Source organism: Vespula vulgaris, chromosome 7 (genome assembly GCF_905475345.1).
Source record: "Vespula vulgaris chromosome 7, iyVesVulg1.1, whole genome shotgun sequence".
NCBI classification, from domain to species: domain Eukaryota; kingdom Metazoa; phylum Arthropoda; class Insecta; order Hymenoptera; family Vespidae; genus Vespula; species Vespula vulgaris.
The window spans coordinates 2,322,501-2,332,500 of NC_066592.1; the positions used below are offsets into that span (position 1 = coordinate 2,322,501).

General features: G+C 32.9%; 1 protein-coding gene across 5 annotated transcripts in view; it reads right to left on the bottom strand.

Annotated features, from left to right (window-relative positions):
- Positions 1-2,097: 2,097 nt before the first annotated feature.
- Positions 2,098-10,000, bottom strand: part of LOC127065028 (serine/threonine-protein phosphatase 2B catalytic subunit 2-like) — a 184,089-nt gene continuing 176,186 nt past the window's right edge. For 2 of the 5 annotated variants that reach the window (XM_050996838.1, XM_050996840.1), the window contains 4 exons: positions 4,838-4,916; positions 4,622-4,719; positions 3,969-4,184; positions 2,098-3,624 (listed from right to left, as the gene is read on the bottom strand). In XM_050996838.1, coding sequence (XP_050852795.1) covers positions 3,991-4,184; positions 4,622-4,719; positions 4,838-4,916 — 371 coding nt within the window. In that variant the 3' untranslated portion in view covers positions 2,098-3,624; positions 3,969-3,990. Of the gene's footprint in view, positions 3,625-3,968; positions 4,185-4,621; positions 4,720-4,837; positions 4,923-9,239 lie in introns of those variants that run through there. The other 3 variants (XM_050996837.1, XM_050996839.1, XM_050996841.1) reach the window with 2 other exon arrangements.

The following is a 10,000-nucleotide window of genomic DNA, read 5'->3' on the forward strand; positions in this document are numbered from 1 at the left end:
AAGTAGAAATGGAAGAAGTAGAAGTAGAAGAAGTAGAAGAAGAATTAGAAGAATTAGAAGAAGTAGAAGAAGAAGAAGAAGAAAAAGAAGCAACGACGACGATGATGTGTGTGTGTTTGGTATAGAAATCTCGTAGAATTTATGAGATTCTTTTATATGCGAGCAAGTAACGCGTCTTTCGTGAATACGTGCCATCTTCTTTTCTTTTTTCTTTTCTTTTACTCTCTCTCGTTTTTTCCGATTGCTTTTAATAAAAGACAGGTATGCGTGTATGTATCTTGAGACAATAGATATAACTATAATTTTTGGCACTGTTTCACATGTTATTTTTCTTTTCGATTAATTAAAATCAATGATATAGTAATAGTAATAATAATAATAATTATTATTATAATATTAATAATAATAATAATAATATAATAACAATAATAATAGTAATTATAATAATAACAACAACAATATATCAAAACTTTAAATCGAAAAATAGATATTAACTTTGAATTTCGTGTGAACTTTGTAAAACAAAATGGCGACCAATTTCATACTACGAAAAGAAACACTTTCTTTAACATTTGCATATGAAAATTATATCACGTATAAATTACGACGTTTTAATTAATTTCTTTATTTTTCTTTCATCATTATCTTCATAGCTCGTAAGAGATTACAGACCTTGTTATCTATCGTTTCTTTTTTCGTTATTGTTGTTGTCTTTTCCCCTCACCCTCTATCTAACAAAAATTTCCACGAGATTTCTAAACTCTTTCTCACGACGATCCGTTTCGAGCGAGTTCTCTTTCGTTTTTTAATTCGATTCGGCAAGAAAAGAAGATGGATTAGTTAGAGTGCAAATAGGAAGAGAAGAAAGAAAGGAAGATGATGCATACGTGTAAAATTGAAAAGACGAAGACGAGGACGAAGAAGAAGACGAAAACGAAGACGACGACGACGACGAAGAAGAAGAAAAAGAAGAAGAAGAAGAAGGAAAAAGGAAAAAGAAGAATAGAGAAAAGGAAATTTTAGAAGGAAAGGGATAGGAATATTCCGAACGCACTCGCGAGAATGCCCGAGCGTAACCGAAGTTGTGCGAATTCTTTGAATCTTCTCGAGACACATAATGCATATGAAATACATATGCATATAAGGATATATCGGGAATACGTTCGGATCCGTCGAGGTTTTTTAACGTCGTGTACTCATAGCGTCGTTAGTGGCTCGAAAAAAAGGAAAACGAACGGAAAAAAAAAATAAAACAAAAAAATAATAAATAAATAGAAATAAATTATAACGAGACAAGGGTTTTATTCTCATTGAAATTAATTATTATTATTATTATTATTATTATTATTATTATATTATTATTTTTTTTATTATTTTTATTATTATTATTATTATTATTATTATTATTATTATTATTAAAATCGAGGAACGGAGAGGGGAGGTAATCATTTCGCGAATATAATATCACAAACGAACGTAAAACATATGATATATATATATATATAAACGCACAAACGCGCAAAGGACGACGACGACGACGACGACGACGACGACGATGATAATAATTAATATTAACAACGTTCCGATTTAGTTCGCGCTCGATTTTTCGGCTTTTCCATCTTGGGAATAAAATTGTCCCGATTAGAAAAAAAAAAGTAGGATTCGGTAAGGTAAAATAATAGTAACGAAAGAAAAGAGATATAAAATAAATAAATAAAACGCCTCGTTAAACGCGAAGAAAAGAAAAGTGGTACTTCAAAAAGAGAAAAAATAAAAATGGATGCTTTCGTGGTTTTTCTTCGAGCCAATCCGATACGCGACGGATGCGCCATCTGTGAGGATCGTACCGTGTTAATGTGAATCAGGATGTCGATATAGACGATTACGATAATGATGGTAAAGTTGTTGGAAAAGGGAGATAGCGATGATTTGCGTCAATGAGAATGACGATCGCGATAATGACGACGACGACGACGACGACGACGACGACGACGACAATGATAATGACGATGATGATGATGATGACGGTGATGATGATTATGATAAGGATGATAACGATGACGACGATAATCAGAGTAATAGTAATAATAGTAGCAATAGTAGTAATAGTAGTAATAATAATAATAATGATCATAATAATAATGATGAGATAATAATATTATATATATATATAATTTTTATAATGTACGTGTATATTAAATAAATTCTCCGATATAACTTACGAGTTTTAACCCTAAAGCTTAACTTTTTTTTTCGACTTAAGATTTAAGTAAAACCCATCCTCTGTCGTGGGTCACGCGCGGTCTCTCTCTGTTTGTTTGTGTGTGTGTGTGTACCCACAGCAGCCCAGGGCGGGCTCTCATTTAAGAATCTAGTAAATCCTAAAACCGGAAGCTCCGCCTTGACGACAGGCCAGCTGCCTTCTTTTTTATTTTATTTTATTTTATTTTATTTTATTTTATTTTATTTTATTTCTTTTTTTTATTCTTTGTTTCTTCGGCGGAGATAGAGCTCGTCCGTTTTCCTCGTCTGTCTCTCTTTCCCTTTCCCTTTCATTCCTTTATATTTTCATCAATATCTCGACTTTTTCGTTTATTCGTTTATTAACGCGCGAGCAAGACGTCCTGCGTTGATTTTCTCCTTGACAATGATATCCTTCTTCCCCTTTTCTCTCTTTCTCTCTCACTTTCTAACTCTCTTAATTTCTCTAATTGCTTATCTATTGTTAATGACGAATAACACACGTTCACATTTTATTGAATATTATCAGTTGCCAAAGGGAAGGAGACTATAAGATGGAAAGCAAGAATATAAAAGAAATAGTAAGAAGAAGAAGAAGAAGAAGAAGTCGAAGAAGAAGAAGAAGAAGAAAAAAGAACTATAGAAAGAAAGAGAGAGAGGGGGAGAAAGATATGGAGAAAGAGAGAAAGAGAAACAGAGATAGATAGATAAGTAGATAGATAGATAGATAGATAGATAGATAGATAGATAGATAGATAGATAGATAGATAGATAGATAGATAGATAGATAGATAGATAGATAAATAGATAGATAGATAGATACATCGATGTAAAGATAATGAAGAAAAAAGGAGATCGAAGACGTCGTGCACGCGCCATTTTTCTCGCGAGAAAAGTCGAGAATTTTCTTTCGTTAGACGCGAGAGTTGTTTTTATTCGTATATATCCTCGGGGTAAAAAGGGGGAGGCTATTTTCTATTCTCTAGGAAACACTTGCTTCCTTCTCTTTTTCTTCATTTCTCTTCTTCTTCTTTTTCTTCTTCTTCTTCTTCTTCTTCTTCTTCATCTTGTCCTTGTTCTTGTTTCTTTATTCTTCTATTTCGTTTCCTTTCTTTGTCATACGACGACAATGACGACGACGATGACGATGAAAATTCCCCTTCTTCACCATTATCTCTTCTTATTCTCGAACTTGTTCAACCTCCTCCTCCACCTCCTCCACTTCCTTTTCCTCTTTCTCGCGTCTGTGACGACTTCCGCGCTCGATGAACTGGGCGCATCAGTGATAACAGCCGTGTGGGAGAGACGAGCAATGCTTTGTATCTTATTCGGTGGTGGTGGCGGCGATGACAGCATTTGGGACTTAAGGCCCATCCTCGCCGTCTAAAAAGCATAACAAGAGAAAACAAAGTGTGAAAGAAACGAACAAATTTTATCGTTGGCAACATTTTTTCTTTTTTTTTTTTTTTTTTCAATTAAATCTTACGTAGATCGTGCGAAATATTTCCTTTGCCTAGGATTATAATCGCATTAAAGGAAAAAAAAAAAAAAAAAAAAAAAAAGAATCAAGTCACTCTTGAAAAAAGAAACAAAATAGAATTTTTTCTTTAGAAAAAAAAAAGGAATAGTAGATGGTGCGTCCTATGTGCTCGCTCGATAGCTCGTATCGACTTTTTTTTTTTTCTTTTTTTCTTTTCAAAGGCAGACGCGAGAAGACGTGCACGTACCTTGATTGGACGTGTGTGAGGCTCACGATTGCGGTTGCGGTGTGCTGTGGTCTCGCTTGTCTCCAACAGGAGTCGGCGGCTTTATCACCGGCTTTTCCTCGTTTACAGGCGTTGGAGGGGCGTCCTTCCTCGGTGGCATCCTCTCGTTTATGGCATCTAACCCCTTCGCTTCAGCGAATGAGGTGATTTTGTGATTCGGTGAGAACCCTTGGAGAGCTAAGAAATAAACGAAAAGGAAAGGATGATCGTAACACAATTGACAATATTCTTCTTTTGCAAATTTTCCTACTTTTTTTTTTCGTTCATTCATTCATTCCATTTATTCTTTTTTTTTTTTTGTTCATATACATTCTTCCGATAAATTTATTGCTTTCGTAGAGAACTGTTTTTTTTATCAACAAAGAAAGTAACTTCAATTGCATTAATTAATACGGAGAATATCGTGAAATTTTTATCGATTGTCCAAATGCACGATACCGATTCGTTTACGAGTAACAATTTTAAAGTTCACGATACAATCCAACTAAGATAATCCATAAAGTACGCATAACAAAGAGATATATTATAAAGATTTATGATAAAAATAATGGAATAATTGATATGATAATTCTTGTACATATTTTATTGTTAGTCGTAAGGAAATTGTGAATTACCATTTTTCAAGGACGTCTTTCCACCAGATAACGCGCCAAGTGGTAAAGCTCCAGTGGGTGTGAGACCTTTCAATTGCAGCACGCTTTCGCTCTCCTCCCTGAAAGAAGTAAATTATTTATTTTTCTTTCTTTTCTTTTTTCCCTTAGCTACATGTCGTTGAGAAATTCTATGTATATTATATAATATATAAATATTCAAAGAGGATTACTACAAACCTTAGGACGGAGAAAACACGCGCCATTTTGCCGATGGCTCTGATCTTGTTTCTTATAACCTCCTTGCGTAGATTTGCTGCTGCACCTATAAAAGTGAGATGGGATCGTTTTAGAGATGCTTTTGCATCTAGGGAATACAATTTTTACAAAAAGAAGATTGTTTGTTCCGGCGAGATCGACAATTACACGAAAACAACGGACAACGTATTTACAAAAATTGAAAGAAAAAAAATTGTTTCACTGTTCTTTCATTTTTCCGTTTTCTTTTTTCTTGTTTCTTTTTTTCTTCAATTATTATCTCTTTAAACGAAATGATTAAAAAAAGAATTGTTCTCTTTCATTATTTTTATAATTTTTTATTCTTTTCTCTCGCAATACGTTCTCGTGAAATAGTCCTCTCGCAGTTACTTCTCCCTGCGAATAATTCTCGCAGGACCTTATTAATTTTCCTTTTATAAATCGTTCTACTATATCATCTCATTATTATTGTTTAATTGTTTCATTAGATTGTCACTCTCGTTATGGTCGAGTTACGGCAAACAACGTCCAAGCCAAAAACTCGGTGCACGCGACGAGCGAGTGCATATTAGTTGCGTTCAAGGATATATATGTATATAATAAAAACGTACATATCAGCTGTTGAGAAAAAATACGACTATATACATACATACATACATACATATATATATATGTATGTATATGTATATGTATATATATAGACATATGTTTCTTCTTACGGTTTCATAAAAGAAATCTAATCTAAATGCATTCTAGCATTCTAATCGCAATGTTCGTAAAATATATTCCGCATTATTATTTTATTATTATTCCTCTGTTCTTTTTTTTTTAAATAACTAGTACCGATATTATTTATTAACCCTTAAATGCATGTGATCGCAGAAATAAATAAAAAAAAAAAAAATACAATCACACGTTTATGTTTAATTGACAAATAAGTTTCGTAAAGAAAAAAAAGAAAAGAAAGAAAAAGAATAATATCCAATTTAATATTAACTCGACGATGATTCGTAAAATACGTTGTTCTTCGTTTTTTCTTCTCTTCTACAAATTTTTGTTAAAGAGAAAAGATGAATCATCGAGTATGAAAGGCTTAATTATTGGTTAAGTATCGCGTTAAGTTTACGAACGTTACTTTCGAACATTATTGCTGCGATGCAAGCAAGCGAAGCTACGCGAAAAAATTGTGCTTATAAAAATATATGTATATATACCACAGACGAATATACTACGACATATATGCAATGTACATATACATATATATATATATAATTATTTATACATATATATATATGTATGTGTGTGTGTGTGTATATATATACACGCACACACATTAGGTCAGCATTTTTTTTTTAAGAAATGCATAAAAATAAATAAACATGCGCATGCTGGATAAGCACGAAAACGTACGCACCGTGCGGCCACTAAAGATATGCGGCAGTGGGATATCTTTCTTTTTTCGACCACTTCCATCGGTCGTAATTAATTTTCATAGCTCCTTCGTTCTCTTAAAATTACTATTATATATGTATATAATCTATAATCGCGAAGTATCGGACTCGAGACGAAAGACGAAACGGCTCAGAAAAAAAAAAATTAGAAAAGAAAAAAAAGAAAAAGAAATATATATATATATTATGTATAATCGCTAACAATGTCGCTAACTTTTAAATTCCTATTACTAATGACTCGTTTTATTCTTTTCTTTTTACTAATCTCAAATATATTTTTTTTATCGTTCTTTTTTTTTTTATATATATATTAGGAACTTTCGTTTATTCGGGGTACTTCGTCAATTTTGTTTTCGTTCTTTTTTCCTTGTTCGACGAACCCCCCTTGAATTTTCCCTCTCCACTATTTTGTAATAATAATAAACGCGATAGAGGATCGGATATATATATATATATATAAAAAAAGGGGAAAAAAAAAGAAAATGAAGAAACAGGAGAGAAATGCGGCACATAGAAAACGACGTACGTCACTACTTACTCATACAAACAGATATCAGGCCTTTGCTTTCTATACACTCATGTGTCAGCTTAACTGTATGTACATACGTACTCTGAATACATTATATATTATACTTGTCGCAGTGGTGGATTTTTTTTTTGTCTTGGATATTATATATGTGTATATATTTTTCTTTTTTTTCTTGTTTTTTTTTTTTTTTCTATTGAAAGACTAGAAAAAATGATGGAAAATGTTACGAAACTTTCGTCATTTCCAATCGCATATAATTATTAATTAATAATAATAATTATTAATTAATAATAATAATTTAGTTCGATGTGATTATAAGCACACCACAGCAACAGTATTCTCTATCGGACTAACATTCATCGTGGTTTGGCACCGAGTTTTCGAAACAAAGGTCTAACGTAATCTCTTGGAGGATTATATATATTTTTTCCATTTTTTCTTTTCTTTTTTTTTTTTTTTTAACGTGAGTTAATCGATTCAAATCCAGGGACTCCGAAAGAAGAAATCGTCAGACCTCTGTGTTTCAAATATACGTACGTCGCCTGTGTAGATAAGAAGAATCGTGAACTAAGGTCGATTGTCAGATACTCATAATTTTATTCTTACGTTGATATTACCGATATCAGATTCGTATCAAAATTAATTTCTATTATTCAAAGCTACGCGATATACACAAGTAGTTATATAATGTATAGGTATGTATACTAGAGAGACAAAAATTGAAAAAGAAAAAATGTACATTACAAAAAAGTATAAAATATATATTTACGAATATATTGAATAAAAATATATGTGTATTTTGTCGTCTCAAAATGGCGGACTCAACATCATTAGCTTTACTCGTTCCTTAAAAAAAAAAAAAAAAAAAAAAAAAAAAAGAGAGAAATAGATCCATAGGAATGCTTGTTAAAAATATTTTAAAAAAATTTGTTTATACGTAGAAATTAATAATTTTTCTTTTTTCTTCGACCCGATTGGCTCGAAAAAAAAAAAGAAAAGAAAAAAAAACAACGAGATATACAAAATATGATCTCGTACTTATTCGACTTGGTTTACTCATTTTACACAGATTGACAGGCGACGTAACGTATTACTACGTTCCAGAACGTAATCCTCTACAAACGAATAATTATTTTGCGACGCCTATGTGAATTAGCTTCGCCGATGCCTCGTCTCGTGTTACCGCTTCGCATGTCTAATAGGAAGGGATCTTATACCCAATGGCGGACTATATTTAAAGCGTTATTCAATATCGTCCATCTTTAATTCGTCAGAATAAATATGAATAAACGATTACGTTATAATAATAGTTATTCGAACAAGTTTGAAAACGCGCGTTCTCCAACCCCTCCCTCCATACTTCTTTTCATTTTTTTTTTATCGTCGACTACTAGACGATCTCGTTTATTTATTAAAAATAATATCAAAGAACCATTGGGTGCTAGGATTTATTCCTATTCGTTAACTCTGTCATCGAATCGTGGAGGACTATCGTGATCACGTGAACCGACTCGGTAATCCGATTGGTCGATTCCTATGAAAGACGAAACAGCAGAGAGAGAGAGAGAGAGAGAGAGAGAGAGAGAGAGAGAGAGAGAGAGAGAGAGAGAGAGAAAGAGAGATAGAGAGAGAAAGAGGGAGAGAAAGAGAGAGAGAGAGAAAGAGAGAGAGAGATTACACAAACGAAGGGGAAACAAAGACGCGAAGAAATAAAAAGAATTTTTAAATAATTCATTGGTGAACTCAATCGTATACCGTGTGTATTACAAATATAACGTCAACGAATTTACAAATGTTTAAATATGTTACGGCGGAGAAATTAAAAAAAAAAAAAAGAAGAAAAGAAAATTATCTTTCAATTATTTTATCATCGATCGTAATCAATTATTTTTCGAGTTGTATTTTAATGACACGATTGTGGTAAAAGATGAAAAAAAAAAAAAAAGAAAAAAGTACACTCGGCACATCGCATTCAAAAATCGTTCCATTGTATCGTTTACCTGTGTTTTATTCGATAAAGAAAAAAAATCAAAAACAGAAATAGAAAATGAAAGAACGAGATAAAACAAAAAGAGATTGCATAAATCGCGTACAAAAAACTATTCGTTCGGAGATTCGTTGGAGAATCGTAAAAAATGGAATAAAAGGAAACAATAAAAAGGATAAAATGTCGAGTTGGACGGTTCCAGAAGAAAAAATGAAAGAGAAAATAGAAAAGAAAAAGAGAAAATAGGAAAAACCCGAAAAATGATCAAGTTCCCCGTCCCATATAGGATATATCCTCCACGGCCGAATAACAGTGTTCGAGCACTTTCAAGAGAAAAGGACTCACCGTACGCGATGGTAGGTGGGGTCGGACCGGACCGTCGGGTTACCATCGGGATATACACCATGGTGGCCATGGTTGATTCACCGATGGTGAGCGTGGACGTAAGTAAAAGGACAGAAGTAACCAACAATGTGAGAACAGCGTCAATACGGCCAAAGAATAAAAGATTGGTGGATAGAAAGAGAAAGAGAAAGAGAAAGAGAAAGAGAAAGAGAAAGAGAGAAAAATAGAAAAACAGAGAGATAGAAAAATAATAGAAAGAGATAGTTAAAGGGGGAGAGAAAAAGATAGATAGATAGATAGATAGATAAATAGATAGATAGATAGATAGATTGATGGAGAAGTCAGGTTAGGAAAAAGGATAGAAAATTGTAGTCGTTCAGTTGGAAAGAGGACATATTTGTTTTTTGCTCAGTCGATGGTTTTTCGAATGGTGGTTAGTTGGTTGATTGGTTGGTTGGTTGGTTGGTGATGATGGGTATAATTAGCGTAGGTAGTAGTAATGGTAGTAGTAGTAGTAGTAGTAGTAGCAGTAGCAGTAGTAGTAGTAGTAGTAGTAGTAGTAGCAGTAGTAGTAGTAGTAGTAGTAGTAGTAGTAGTAGTAGTAGTAGTAGTAGTAGTAGTAGTAGTAGTAGTAGTAGTAGTAGTAGTAGTAGTAGTAGTAGTAGTAGTAGTAGTAGTAGTAGTAGTAGTAGTAGTAGTAGTAGTAGTAGTAGTAGTAGTAGTAGTAGTAGTAGTAGTAGTAGCAGTAGTAGTAGTAGTTGTAGAGTGTCGACGTAAAGAAAACAACACATAGAACAGACAAGAGAAAAAACGTGTGCGTTAGCATATATATA